Raw genomic sequence first — 15357 nt, 5'->3', positions numbered from 1 at the left:
GTGGAGGTCACTTTAGGACTGATGGGGACACCAGGAGTAAGATGGAGGACACTAGATACAGTGACTTGGGTGGAGGTCACTTTAGGGCCGATGGGGACACCAGGAGTAAGATGGAGGACACCAGGAGTAAGATGGAGGACACTAGATACAGTGACTTGGGTGGAGGTCACTTTAGGACCGATGGGGACACCAGGAGTAAAGATGGAGGACACTAGGTACAGTGACTTGGGTGGAGGTCACTTTAGGGCCGATGGGGACACCAGGAGTAAGATGGAGGACACCAGGAGTAAGATGGAGGACACTAGATACAGTGACTTGGGTGGAGGTCACTTTAGGACCGATGGGGACACCAGGAGTAAAGATGGAGGACACTAGGTACAGTGACTTGGGTGGAGGTCACTTTAGGACTGATGGGGACACCAGGAGTAAGATGGAGGACACTAGGTACAGTGACTTGGGTAGAGGTCACTTTAGGACTGATGGGGACACCAGGAGTAAGATGGAGGACACTAGGTACGGTGACTTGGGTGGAGGTCACTTTAGGACTGATGGGGACACCAGGAGTAAGATGGAGGACACTAGGTACGGTGACTTGGGTGGAGGTCACTTTAGGACTGATGGGGACACCAGGAGTAAGATGGAGGACACTAGGTACGGTGACTTGGGTGGAGGTCACTTTAGGACTGATGGGGACACCAGGAGTAAGATGGAGGACACTAGGTACAGTGACTTGGGTGGAGGTCACTATAGGACTGATGGGGACACCAGGAGTAAGATGGAGGACACTAGATACAGTGACTTGGGTGGAGGTCACTATAGGGCAGACTACAAGAAGCTCTGAATGACTAGAAATCTCCAACTACTCGGGACGAAGCACAATACCTCATCATCTCTATCCAGGAAAAAATTGTTGTTGAGACGTCGCTGAGTGATGGAAGCGTGATAGTGAGATGATGTCCACCATATGAGCCACAAAAAGGCTGAAACGGAGCGCGAGTGGAAGATGTGAGGGGCACTTACCTCTCGCTTGGACTTCTGTGAGGACTTTTCCAAGACGTCGTCGCTAGAAAGATCTGAATCTTCTGAGAAGCTCAGGTGACGTCTGAGAGGAAGTTCTGAGGGACAAGATTTTGGGTCTAAGTTATTTAGCCTAGGGGGCAGGATACGGACAGGAAACCATCACCCGACCATTACCTGCTCCACGGACCACATTGGGCACCTTCCCGGAGTCCACAGTGTTGGTGCTAGAAGGAGTGCTCGGAGTGGACTTCTCATCTGCCGATTTCTTCTTCTTCTCTTTCTTATAACCGGAGAAGACGGACTTCCACAGTGATTTGGGTTTGGTGCCGTCATCTGCTTTATCAGACAATCGGCTCGTCTCCCCCTTTGACTTCTTCTCCTTCTTCCTTGGGGAGAACAGTGAAGGCCTCTTTTTGGGTTTGCCACCGCCTGATCCTTCGGAGGAGGTGACGGATCCTTCGGCAGGTGGAGGCGATAGAAAGAGTTCATCGGAAGTCTCTAGTCTGAGAGTGGGAGCCTCGGGGAGGGCTCGGGGCTCTACATGGAAGTGAGGAGTGAGCTTGGAAGACAAGCCGGGACCTCTGTGAGAAGCCTGAACGGTTTCAAGCTGCTTCATTTTGGTAAGCTGTTGTGCCATGGCGTCCCTCAATGCCGCACTCTTCACCGACTTCTCTCTCGCCCTCATCCTCTCCTCAGCCAACTCTTTAGCTTCAGGAGTCAAGTGTGGAAGAAGTCTTTTTCTATGGTGGCCTCTTTCCAGAGATGGAAGTTCTCCATTTTCCTTGGTTAAGGGGAGTCTCTGGAGTTTTGAGCGGCTAGTTGGTGGAGTGAAGAACCTCTCCTGGAGGCTGGAGTTATCAGTCCGCTCATCGTAGGTGTCTTCCACGTCATCGGCAAAAGGGATCTCATCCACGCTCTCAACGAAGGACTTGCGAACCTCTTCCAATTTCGGTTGGGGCTTAGGAACATCTGGAGTTTTCACCTTTGCCTGGGGTGGTGGAGGGACGGATTCTGTCCCATTCTGCCAAGAGGCTAGGCTTCTTCGGAGTGTGGCAGGCTCTTCTCCTTGGGGTGGGGGAGGAGGTGGACTAGAAGGTGGAGTAAGCAGCGCAGAGTCTGAGGTGTTGAAACTTTCGCTGGCCGCAGTCCGTGTATTAGAATTACTGCCATTCAAGCCAAGACCTGAGCTGGTTGACAAGTCCCTCCTTTCACCTTCCGAGCTCTTGAGTTCCTTTTCCGATGGTGAAATGGGAGTGAGTGGGGACAGGAGCTCAGTGTCCAGCCTGTTGGGATTCACCTTCTTGTGGACATGTGGAGCTTTAAGTGGTGGAGACTTGAGGTCTTCTGGAGTAGTCTTAGATACTGGTGTCCTTGGAGTAGAAGGATCCATGGATGGAAAACTGACCTCAGATGGTCTACTGCGCTCTACAGGTGTCAACCCAAGGCTACGCCGAATCTCAGCACTTTTTGACCAAAACTCCTCAATGAGGTCAATACGTTTCAAAGCCTCTTCTGAATTTGGGCTGGTCAAGGAGTCAGTCCTGGGATAAGGCAATCTGGCTAAGGGGGTGGAAGTGATGACTGGGCTAGGCTGCAGACATACAGGGGGCTTGGTGGTGGTGGGAACCGTCACCACCTCTGTTGAAGGTAAAGGCTGGGAGCAAATAGGAGAAGTCGGTGACCTAAGAGGATGAAGAAGAGGTGGTAGTGATGGGGACTTCACAGGAGATGTTGGGGTAACCAGTTCTTGTGTGGGGGTGGGCTGGGAGCAGACTGGGGAGACTGGAGTTAAAGCTTTCGGCTCTATTGGAGTTGAAGGTTTGCTGCCAAAATGTGGGATGTAGGGTTCAGGGAAGAATCGAACACTTGGTGAAGTCAGTTCCTTGGGTGACAAAATCGAGACCTGCAGAGACAAAACGTAATCGGTGAATAAATCCGGACTGCACGAGGTAGAAACCTGTATGTGGTGCCCGGACGCACCTTCTTACTCTCCACTTTAGGGCTATAGACCGCCGGCTGAGGGGTCACCGAACTGGAACCTCTGTCCGATTCTGCAAGAAGACATGAAGAAGAGGAGTTATCTACAGCGAGGTGCAGAGGGCAGGGGCTCAGGTACATGATCCGCTCTTTACCGTTCTTCAGGCTCAGCGCCACGTCTGACCCCTCCTCGTCCACCAGTCTCAGCTTCAGCCTTTCGGACTGCTGAAGCCTCTCCTCGGCCTCGGCGTCTGACGGGATGTCGTCATCTGAGATACAAGAGATCACTGGATTAGTAACACTAGGAAGGTCTGAAGAACGTTCTGACATCTCCTGATGTTATCTGTCACAGGTTCCTTCAGCTCTAGGTTCTCCCTACTAATCAGAAAGGGGTTGTCAGACATCCGACAACCAATGTATGGAGACTGCAGCTCAGGTAGCACCAGAAGATCAGAGAGCACATACCGTCACCAAGATCTGCAGACGTGTCCCCATCACCTCCTGCGCCAGCCTCCACCAGACCGGTCCCCAGCACCTCGGCCTCGGCCTCTTCATCCTCGCAGGCGACTGAGGGAGGAGCAGGGTGGGAAGCAGAGAAGAGACCACCGAGGAACACAAGACAGCGACATTAGGAGAGCGGCAGGAGAGCGAGGAGGACAGAGCGCTGCGGCGGGTTAGTGCCTTGCCATATCACACTGTGAGTAGTTAGCTCCGCAGACAAGCGGCGGTGCACATCTCCCACCACCAGAGGGGGGCGCTGCACAGGAATTACTTAGAGCCTGGAAGTGCACTTTATTTAGGTTCATCTTCCTCTACAATTAGCGAATCTGATCTACAAGGAAGAGATCGTCCTCCATTCCTTGACCCAGAGGGTTAAAAATCCTAAAGTAAGAAAATCATGGGGACCCCCCACCCAAAAAAATGGGCTTTAAAGAAACATACTAAGAATTCTGTGCAGTGCTGCCCCCTGCCGGTAGGAATCAGGTAACACACATAAGCTCCTATATACTCCTGCAGCCGACCCCTGGATCCCATAGATGTGAGATATTGGGATTTACTGGAGTCGAGGGTTAATTGGATGCCGGGGCGACACATTGACACGGAGCCGCTGCTGTGACAGTGCAGCCCCCAGATCCACCTTTTCCTTCTGTAGCGACAATCACACGTAAAAAGGGTTAAAAAAGCAGATTATAATAGAGGGGGGGCTCTATCATGGCTCAGATGTATCAGCGGGATAAGCGGCGCCAGTGACCTCACAAATAACCAGTATGACCAGTGGCGCCAGTAACCGGACCTCTCTGGTATCAGGGTCCATGCGTGGGGGTGGGGGGCAGAAAGCCACAGCAGGAGCAGAGCCAGCATGCAGGGTGAGGCCACAGTGCTCTACACATAGGGGGCGCCGTCCCCATCATCTACCTCCGGAGACGCTCTCCAGCCACGCTCTGACAGGATCATGGGAAGGGAGTCGGCGCGCTGCGACAAATCATAGGGAAAAATAATGTACACGTGAGAATAAAACTGAGGAATACGGGGGTCCTGGAGCCCAGGATAAGCCCCCCGCTACACTGCAGATAGGAAAGTTATATATACGAGTGGTCACATGGGAAACCAGCAGCAGGTGCAACCACACAGACTGCAGCCAGTGTTATGTATTGTCCCTGGAGAGATGTGTAATCAGACCTCACACTGCTGTGCTCTGTGCTCTCTGCAGCCAGTGTTATGTACTGTCCCTGGAGAGACATGTAATCATACCTCACACTGCTGTGCTCTGTGCTCTCTGCAGCCAGTGTAATGTATTGTCCCTGGAGAGATGTGTAATCAGACCTCACACTGCTGTGCTCTGTGCTCTCTGCAGCCAGTGTTATGTACTGTCCCTGGAGAGATGTGTAATCAGACCTCACACTGCTGTGCTCTGTGCTCTCTGCAGCCAGTGTAATGTATTGTCCCTGGAGAGATGTGTAATCAGACCTCACACTGCTGTGCTCTGTGCTCTCTGCAGCCAGTGTTATGTACTGTCCCTGGAGAGATGTGTAATCAGACCTCACACTGCTGTGCTCTGTGCTCTCTGCAGCCAGTGTTATGTATTGTCCCTGGAGAGATGGGTAATCAGACCTCACACTGCTGTGCTCTGTGCTCTCTGCAGCCAGTGTTATGTATTGTCCCTGGAGAGATGTGTAATCAGTCCTCACACTGCTGTGCTCTGTGCTCTCTGCAGCCAGTGTTATGTACTATCCCTGGAGAGATGTGTAATCAGACCTCACACTGCTGTGCTCTGTGCTCTCTGCAGCCAGTGTTATGTATTGTCCCTGGAGAGATGTGTAATCAGACCTCACACTGCTGTGCTCTGTGCTCTCTGCAGCCAGTGTTATGTATTGTCCCTGGAGAGATGTGTAATCAGTCCTCACACTGCTGTGCTCTGTGCTCTCTGCAGCCAGTGTTATGTACTATCCCTGGAGAGATGTGTAATCAGACCTCACACTGCTGTGCTCTGTGCTCTCTGCAGCCAGTGTTATGTATTGTCCCTGGAGAGATGTGTAATCAGACCTCACACTGCTGTGCTCTGTGCTCTCTGCAGCCAGTGTTATGTATTGTCCCTGGAGAGATGTGTAATCAGACCTCACACTGCTGTGCTCTGTGCTCTCTGCAGCCAGTGTTATGTATTGTCCCTGGAGAGATGTGTAATCAGTCCTCACACTGCTGTGCTCTGTGCTCTCTGCAGCCAGTGTTATGTACTATCCCTGGAGAGATGTGTAATCAGACCTCACACTGCTGTGCTCTGTGCTCTCTGCAGCCAGTGTTATGTACTGTCCCTGGAGAGATGTGTAATCAGACCTCACACTGCTATGCTCTGTGCTCTCTGCAGCCAGTGTTATGTATTGTCCCTGGAGAGATGTGTAATCAGACCTCACACTGCTGTGCTCTGTGCTCTCTGCAGCCAGTGTTATGTATTGTCCCTGGAGAGATGTGTAATCAGACCTCACACTGCTGTGCTCTGTGCTCTCTGCAGCCAGTGTTATGTAGTGTCCCTGGAGAGATGTGTAATCAGACCTCACACTGCTGTGCTCTGTGCTCTCTGCAGCCAGTGTTATGTATTGTCCCTGGAGAGATGTGTAATCAGACCTCACACTGCTGTGCTCTGTGCTCTCTGCAGCCAGTGTTATGTACTGTCCCTGGAGAGACATGTAATCATACCTCACACTGCTGTGCTCTGTGCTCTCTGCAGCCAGTGTAATGTATTGTCCCTGGAGAGATGTGTAATCAGACCTCACACTGCTGTGCTCTGTGCTCTCTGCAGCCAGTGTTATGTACTGTCCCTGGAGAGATGTGTAATCAGACCTCACACTGCTGTGCTCTGTGCTCTCTGCAGCCAGTGTAATGTATTGTCCCTGGAGAGATGTGTAATCAGACCTCACACTGCTGTGCTCTGTGCTCTCTGCAGCCAGTGTTATGTACTGTCCCTGGAGAGATGTGTAATCAGACCTCACACTGCTGTGCTCTGTGCTCTCTGCAGCCAGTGTTATGTATTGTCCCTGGAGAGATGGGTAATCAGACCTCACACTGCTGTGCTCTGTGCTCTCTGCAGCCAGTGTTATGTATTGTCCCTGGAGAGATGTGTAATCAGTCCTCACACTGCTGTGCTCTGTGCTCTCTGCAGCCAGTGTTATGTACTATCCCTGGAGAGATGTGTAATCAGACCTCACACTGCTGTGCTCTGTGCTCTCTGCAGCCAGTGTTATGTATTGTCCCTGGAGAGATGTGTAATCAGACCTCACACTGCTGTGCTCTGTGCTCTCTGCAGCCAGTGTTATGTATTGTCCCTGGAGAGATGTGTAATCAGTCCTCACACTGCTGTGCTCTGTGCTCTCTGCAGCCAGTGTTATGTACTATCCCTGGAGAGATGTGTAATCAGACCTCACACTGCTGTGCTCTGTGCTCTCTGCAGCCAGTGTTATGTATTGTCCCTGGAGAGATGTGTAATCAGACCTCACACTGCTGTGCTCTGTGCTCTCTGCAGCCAGTGTTATGTATTGTCCCTGGAGAGATGTGTAATCAGACCTCACACTGCTGTGCTCTGTGCTCTCTGCAGCCAGTGTTATGTATTGTCCCTGGAGAGATGTGTAATCAGTCCTCACACTGCTGTGCTCTGTGCTCTCTGCAGCCAGTGTTATGTACTATCCCTGGAGAGATGTGTAATCAGACCTCACACTGCTGTGCTCTGTGCTCTCTGCAGCCAGTGTTATGTACTGTCCCTGGAGAGATGTGTAATCAGACCTCACACTGCTATGCTCTGTGCTCTCTGCAGCCAGTGTTATGTATTGTCCCTGGAGAGATGTGTAATCAGACCTCACACTGCTGTGCTCTGTGCTCTCTGCAGCCAGTGTTATGTATTGTCCCTGGAGAGATGTGTAATCAGACCTCACACTGCTGTGCTCTGTGCTCTCTGCAGCCAGTGTTATGTAGTGTCCCTGGAGAGATGTGTAATCAGACCTCACACTGCTGTGCTCTGTGCTCTCTGCAGCCAGTGTTATGTATTGTCCCTGGAGAGATGTGTAATCAGACCTCACACTGCTGTGCTCTGTGCTCTCTGCAGTCAGTGTTATGTATAGTCCCTGGAGAGATGTGTAATCAGACCTCACACTGCTGTGCTCTGTGCTCTCTGCAGCCAGTGTTATGTACTGTCCCTGGAGAGATGTGTAATCAGACCTCACACTGCTGTGCTCTGTGCTCTCTGCAGCCAGTGTTATGTATTGTCCCTGGAGAGATGTGTAATCAGACCTCACACTGCTGTGCTCTGTGCTCTCTGCAGCCAGTGTTATGTATTGTCCCTGGAGAGATGTGTAATCAGACCTCACACTGCTGTGCTCTGTGCTCTCTGCAGCCAGTGTTATGTAGTGTCCCTGGAGAGATGTGTAATCAGACCTCACACTGCTGTGCTCTGTGCTCTCTGCAGCCAGTGTTATGTATTGTCCCTGGAGAGATGTGTAATCAGACCTCACACTGCTGTGCTCTGTGCTCTCTGCAGTCAGTGTTATGTATAGTCCCTGGAGAGATGTGTAATCAGACCTCACACTGCTGTGCTCTGTGCTCTCTGCAGCCAGTGTTATGTACTGTCCCTGGAGAGATGTGTAATCAGACCTCACACTGCTGTGCTCTGTGCTCTCTGCAGCCAGTGTTATGTATTGTCCCTGGAGAGATGTGTAATCAGACCTCACACTGCTGTGCTCTGTGCTCTCTGCAGCCAGTGTTATGTATTGTCCCTGGAGAGATGTGTAATCAGACCTCACACTGCTGTGCTCTGTGCTCTCTGCAGCCAGTGTTATGTATTGTCCCTGGAAGATGGATTATCAGACCTCTGTGCATGTTATTAGATATATGGATTTATATTTCAGCAATGTACTGGGGGTGTCCTCACACTGTTGTGCACTGTGTTCTCTGCATTGTGTTGCCCCACAAGCCCTCCCAACACTTTGTTCTAATTAGCTTCAACAGGAATCCCAGGGACAATACATAACACTGGCTGCAGAGAGCACAGAGCACAGCAGTGAGAGGTCTGATTACACATCTCTCCAGGGACAATACATAACACTGGCTGCAGAGAGCACAGAGCACAGCAGTGTGAGGTCTGATTACACATCTCTCTAGGGACAATACATAACACTGGCCGCAGAGAGCACAGAGCACAGCAGTGTGAGGTCTGATTACACATCTCTCCAGGGACAATACATAACACTGGCTGCAGAGAGCACAGCAGTGTGAGGTCTGATTACACATCTCTCCAGGGACAATACACAGCTCTGGCTGCAGAGAGCACAGAGCACAGCAGTGTGAGGTCTGATTACACATCTCTCCAGGGACAATACATAACACTGGCTGCAGAGAGCACAGAGCACAGCAGTGTGAGGTCTGATTACACATCTCTCCAGGGACTATACATAACACTGGCTGCAGAGAGCACAGAGCACAGCAGTGTGAGGTCTGATTACACATCTCTCCAGGGACAGTACATAACACTGGCTGCAGAGAGCACAGAGCACAGCAGTGTGAGGTCTGATAACACATCTCTCCAGGGACAATACATAACATTGGCTGCAGAGAGCACAGAGCACAGCAGTGTGAGGTCTGATTACACATCTCTCCAGGGAAAATACATAACACTTGCTGCAGTCTGTATGGTCGCACCTGCTGACAGGTTCCCTATGACTTTCTATCTTGTGAGAACGCCCCCTAGTGTTAAAGGGACGGTACACGTGGGGAGAAGCTCCATGTTATCGGTGCACATCGGGCTCTTCTGGGGGCAGTTACAATGTAGTTTCAGGCATCTGATGATACTTAGTGCTGGGACTTGTAGTTCCCCATCTCCTTCTTGTTTGGTTATAATCTTATAGGAACTCACCTGCGAGATGACCCTAAAACCCAAACACAGTAACATGAGGCAGATCCCCTGCGCTCCAGCAGGGGGCGTTACCTTTGGAAGGAGAGGAGGTGCCCACTTCTTCCCCCTCCGTGTTAACCCCTTCCTGCTCTTCCTTCACCTTGTGGACATGAGTCCAGTGGACGTCGGCTCGGATCTCCATGGGGTCCACAGGGGTTAGGGCTTGCTGTAGTTTGAGGTTCCCGGCTGAAGAGAGGCGCGAGGTGGAAGAAGAGGAAGAGGACAGACAGTGAGGAGAACAGAGACAGGAGCGCAGTACAATGTTAGCATAGGAAAGCAGGGTGCAAGGGTTAATCAGTGACCCCTGACCCCTACAGCAGGTGCAGCTATCCCCTGAGAGGCTTTGTGTGCTTCTATTCTGCAGGCCTCCGCTTGCTGTCAGTGACCGGAAATATTCAGGTTTACTATCTGCCCTGTCCGCTATGGATTTGATACAATGTATCATTGATACAACTGTGACAAACCCTCAGCAGTGGCGACTTCTCCATCTCAGCTTTAAGCTTTGGGATGTAAAAGCAAAGATAATGGTGTCACTGACAGCAAGCAGAGATTTTACGTGTGGATTAGTAGGAGGTACCAGACACATTGGTGGTTGCACTGGTTCTGTGAGGAAAGTCCAGGAATTTATATTGATGGCCGACAAAAGCCAAAGCGATCAGATGTTCAGCCAGACATAAGCGCGGAGCAGATGGCGCCGTCCTCCGAGTAGTGGCCACATGCGCCACTACACCGCTGCACCCCGAATATAGGAGTGAGGGGGGAGGGGGGGGGCAGAGTGTGGACCCCTCACCACCGATACTCATAGTCTATCCCTTCTATAGAAATTCCTGGACCATTCCGGAACCTGACAGCAGGTGCGACCATACAGACTGCAGAGAGATGTGTAATCAGACCTCACACTGCTGTGCTCTCTGCAGCCAGTGTTATGTATTGTCCCTGGAGAGATGTGTAATCAGACCTCACACTGCTGTGCTCTGTGCTCTCTGCAGCCACTGTTATGTATTATCCCTGGAGAGATGTGTAATCAGACCTCACACTGCTGTGCTCTGTGCTCTCTGCAGCCAGTGTTATGTATTGTCCCTGGAGAGATGTGTAATCAGACCTCACACTGCTGTGCTCTGTGCTCTCTGCAGCCGGTGTTATGTACGGTCCCTGGAGAGATGTGTAATCAGACCTCACACTGCTGTGCTCTGTGCTCTCTGCAGCCGGTGTTATGTACTGTCCCTGGAGAGATGTGTAATCAGACCTCACACTGCTGTGCTCTGTGCTCTCTGCAGCCAGTGTTATGTACTGTCCCTGGAGAGACGTGTAATCAGACCTCACACTGCTGTGCTCTGTGCTCTGTGCAGCCAGTGTTATGTATTGTCCCTGGAGAGATGTGTAATCAGACCTCACACTGCTGTGCTCTGTGCTCTCTGCAGCCAGTGTTATGTAGTGTCCCTGGAGAGATGTGTAATCAGACCTCACACTGCTGTGCTCTGTGCTCTCTGCAGCCAGTGTTATGTATTGTCTCTGGAGAGATGTGTAATCAGACCTCACACTGCTGTGCTCTGTGCTCTCTGCAGCCAGTGTTATGTATTGTCCCTGGAGAGATGTGTAATCAGACCTCACACTGCTGTGCTCTGTGCTCTCTGCAGCCAGTGTTATTTATAGTCCCTGGAGAGATGTGTAATCAGATCTCACACTGCTGTGCTCTGTGCTCTCTGCAGCCAGTGTTATGTATTGTCCCTGGAGAGATGTGTAATCAGACCTCACACTGCTGTGCTCTGTGCTCTCTGCAGCCAGTGTTATGTATTGTCCCTGGAGAGAGGTGTAATCATACCTCACACTGCTGTGCTCTGTGCTCTCTGCAGCCAGTGTTATGTATTGTCCCTGGAGAGAGGTGTAATCAGACCTCACACTGCTGTGCTCTGTGTCTCTGCAGCCAGTGTTATGTATTGTCCCTGGAGAGATGTGTAATCAGACCTCACACTGCTGTGCTCTGTGCTCTCTGCAGTCAGTGTTATGTATTGTGCCTGGAGAGATGTGTAATCATACATCACACTGAGCACAGAGCACAGCAGTGTGATCTCTCAGTGGCTGCAGTCTGTGTGGCGGCACCTGCTGATGGTTTCCTCACATATGATCAGTATATAGCGTATACTCCCGCTATGCTCACAGCAGTGACTGGCGCATGCACTGATTGGCCACGGGAGGCAGCATCAGGTCTGTAAGCCAATGAGCTGGTGGGTCCTGCAGGCACAGTGTTCTCCTCCTGGTCCCCACCGCTCCGGCACACGCGCTCCCAGGAATCTTTGTATTTTTCGGGATTAGCCCATGCAGGAAAAGTATTAATTCCACATCATGCAGAGAGGAAGCGTCCTACACCACTGCTCACTACTGCCCCCTACTGTGGAGGTGTCAGTACAGCGTGCGCTCTGCTGAGATGTAGTGTTCACACCAGGCTCCCACATCACAACGCAGCTGAGCTGTCTGATGAGTGTGCGACGGCGGCTCCGGATGCGAGTGGAGAGTGTGCGACGGCGGCTCCGGATGCGAGTGGAGAGTGTGCGACGGCGGCTCCGGATGCGAGTGGAGAGTGTGCGACGGCGGCTCCGGATGCGAGTGGAGAGTGTGCGACGGCGGCTCCGGATGCGAGTGGAGAGTGTGCGACGGCGGCTCCGGATGCGAGTGGAGAGTGTGCGACGGCGGCTCCGGATGCGAGTGGAGAGTGTGCGACGGCGGCTCCGGATGCGAGTGGAGAGTGTGCGACGGCGGCTCCGGATGCGAGTGGAGAGTGTGCGACGGCGGCTCCGGATGCGAGTGGAGAGTGTGCGACGGCGGCTCCGGATGCGAGTGGAGAGTGTGCGACGGCGGCTCCGGATGCGAGTGGAGAGTGTGCGACGGCGGCTCCGGATGCGAGTGGAGAGTGTGCGACGGCGGCTCCGGATGCGAGTGGAGAGTGTGCGACGGCGGCTCCGGATGCGAGTGGAGAGTGTGCGACGGCGGCTCCGGATGCGAGTGGAGAGTGTGCGACGGCGGCTCCGGATGCGAGTGGAGAGTGTGCGACGGCGGCTCCGGATGCGAGTGGAGAGTGTGCGACGGCGGCTCCGGATGCGAGTGGAGAGTGTGCGACGGCGGCTCCGGATGCGGGTGGAGAATATACGACGGCGGCTCCGGATGCGGGTGGAGAATATACGACGGCGGCTCCGGATGCGGGTGGAGAATATACGACGGCGGCTCCGGATGCGGGTGGAGAATATACGACGGCGGCTCCGGATGCGGGTGGAGAATATACGACGGCGGCTCCGGATGCGGGTGGAGAATATACGACGGCGGCTCCGGATGCGGGTGGAGAATATGCGCAGCTCCGGATGTGAGTGGAGTATATGATGCAGCTCCGGATGTGAGTGGAGTATATGATGCAGCTCCGGATGTGAGTGGAGTATATGATGCAGCTCCGGATGCGGGTGGAGTATATGATGCAGCTCCGGATGCGGGTGGAGTATATGATGCAGCTCCGGATGCGGGTGGAGTATATGATGCAGCTCCGGATGCGGGTGGAGAATATGATGCAGCTCCGGATGCGGGTGGAGAATATACGACGGCGGCTCCGGATGTGAGTGGAGTATATGATGCAGCTCCGGATGTGAGTGGAGTACAAGGCTACAGTGGTGTGGGAAACCCTCAGTGTTAATGTTCCCGGCTGGGTGGAAGAGGAGGCAGCGGGGGGATACCTTTAAATGTACCGACTGTGTCTTCATCAGAGATACGCTGAAGCCAGAGACCCTGCTGCAGTTCTCTCTGCCAGGGGCAATACTCACCCTCTGCACAGGAGGGCGCAATGGAGTCGCCCCCCAGAGAGATGAAGAAGAGGAGGGAGAAAGAGACAGAGATGAGAGGAGAGATCAATGAGAGAGGAGAAAGGCATGAGACAACACAACCTCGTGCTCCGGCTCAGGAGCGGACTACAACTCCCAGCATGCCCTGACACAAGCTGATCCTGAGGTCACACTATGGAGTAATCCATATCCCTGGACAGCGGGAGGCTCAGAGCACGGAGAACAACATGACGGGGGGGAACTGTATGAGAAGACGCCGAAATATCCAATGTCATCATTTATACTGAACAATTGTATGGACTGACCGTCACTAGAGGCTTCCTCCTCCTCCTCATCATCTTCATCTTCTTCCTCCTCCTCCTCCTCACTGACACCCAGATCCACACCGCGCCCCGCCTCCATTTCATCCGGACTACGGCCTTTTAGTTTGGCGTGAATCTTCACAGCCTCCGTCCAGGGAACCCCCCCAAGATCAGAGGAGGGGACGACCTCATCACCTTCATCCTCCTCCTCCTCCTCGTCTTCCTCCATCTCTGACTCTGAGCTACTACAAGGAGAATTAATATATTACTATAACTGCCATAATCGTGCCCCCAGTGTGCCGGTATAATCGTAGTGCCCCCCCCCCAGTGTGCCGGTATAATCGTAGTGCCCCCCCAGTGTGCCGGTATAATCGTAGTGCCCCCCCAGTGTGCCGGTATAATCGTAGTGCCCCCCCAGTGTGCCGGTATAATCGTAGTGCCCGCGTCTACTGTAGTGCCCCCCAGTGTGCCGGTATAATCGTAGTGCCCCCCCCCAGTGTGCCGGTATAATCGTAGTGCCCCCCCAGTGTGCCGGTATAATCGTAGTGCCCCCCCAGTGTGCCGGTATAATCGTAGTGCCCCCCCAGTGTGCCGGTATAATCGTAGTGCCCCCCCAGTGTGCCGGTATAATCGTAGTGCCCCCCCCAGTGTGCCGGTATAATCGTAGTGCCCCCCCCAGTGTGCCGGTATAATCGTAGTGCCCCCCCCCAGTGTGCCGGTATAATCGTAGTGCCCCCCCCAGTGTGCCGGTATAATCGTAGTGCCCGAGTTGCCCCCCCCAGTGTGCCGGTATAATCGTAGTGCCCCCCCCCAGTGTGCCGGTATAATCGTAGTGCCCCCCCAGTGTGCCGGTATAATCGTAGTGCCCCCCCCCAGTGTGCCGGTATAATCGTAGTGCCCCCCCCCAGTGTGCCGGTATAATCGTAGTGCCCCCCCCCCAGTGTGCCGGTATAATCGTAGTGCCCCCCCCAGTGTGCCGGTATAATCGTAGTGCCCCCCCCAGTGTGCCGGTATAATCGTAGTGCCCCCCCCCAGTGTGCCGGTATAATCGTAGTGCCCCCCCCCAGTGTGCCGGTATAATCGTAGTGCCCCCCCAGTGTGCCGGTATAATCGTAGTGCCCCCCCCCAGTGTGCCGGTATAATCGTAGTGCCCCCCCCCAGTGTGCCGGTATAATCGTAGTGCCCCCAGTTTGCTCCCCCAGTGTGCCGGTATAATCGTAGTGCCCCCCCCCCCCCAGTGTGCCGGTATAATTGTAGTGCCCAGTGTGCCCCCCCCAGTGTGCCGGTATAATCGTAGTGCCCCCCCCCCAGTGTGCCGGTATAATCGTAGTGCCCCCCCCCAGTGTGCCGGTATAATCGTAGTGCCCCCCCCCCCCAGTGTGCCGGTATAATCGTAGTGCCCCCCCAGTGTGCCGGTATAATCGTAGTGCCCCCCCCAGTGTGCCGGTATAATCGTAGTGCCCCCCCCCAGTGTGCCGGTATAATCGTAGTGCCCCCCCCCCCCAGTGTGCCGGTATAATCGTAGTGCCCCCCCCCACAGTGTGCCGGTATAATCGTAGTGCCCCCCCCCCCAGTGTGCCGGTATAATCGTAGTGCCCCCCCCCCCCAGTGTGCGGTATAATCGTAGTGCCCCCAGTGTGCCGGTATAATCGTAGTGCCCCCCCCCCCCAGTGTGCCGTATAATCGTAGTGCCCCCCCCCCCCCCCAGTATGCCGGTATAATCGTAGTGCCCCCCCCACCCCAGTGTGCCGGTATTATCGTAGTGCACCCCCCAGTGTGCCGGTATAATCGTAGTGCCCCCCCC

General features: G+C 53.5%; 1 protein-coding gene across 1 annotated transcript in view; it reads right to left on the bottom strand.

Moving 5' to 3' along the window:
* Positions 1 to 15357, bottom strand: part of MICAL3 (microtubule associated monooxygenase, calponin and LIM domain containing 3) — a 77411-nt gene that overhangs the window by 17689 nt on the left and 44365 nt on the right. The window contains exons 25-34 of the mRNA XM_072144735.1: positions 13557 to 13815; positions 13147 to 13236; positions 9464 to 9616; positions 4414 to 4470; positions 3463 to 3564; positions 3153 to 3266; positions 3001 to 3071; positions 1195 to 2923; positions 1021 to 1115; positions 883 to 924 (exon numbers count right to left, since the gene is read on the bottom strand). Coding sequence (XP_072000836.1) covers positions 883 to 924; positions 1021 to 1115; positions 1195 to 2923; positions 3001 to 3071; positions 3153 to 3266; positions 3463 to 3564; positions 4414 to 4470; positions 9464 to 9616; positions 13147 to 13236; positions 13557 to 13815 — 2712 coding nt within the window. The remainder of the gene's footprint in view (positions 1 to 882; positions 925 to 1020; positions 1116 to 1194; positions 2924 to 3000; positions 3072 to 3152; positions 3267 to 3462; positions 3565 to 4413; positions 4471 to 9463; positions 9617 to 13146; positions 13237 to 13556; positions 13816 to 15357) is intronic.

Source organism: Engystomops pustulosus, chromosome 4 (assembly GCF_040894005.1).
Source record: "Engystomops pustulosus chromosome 4, aEngPut4.maternal, whole genome shotgun sequence".
Taxonomy (NCBI): Eukaryota; Metazoa; Chordata; class Amphibia; order Anura; family Leptodactylidae; genus Engystomops; species Engystomops pustulosus.
The sequence above is the reverse complement of the archived record's forward strand: the minus strand, read 5'-3'. Positions and strand labels throughout refer to the sequence as shown.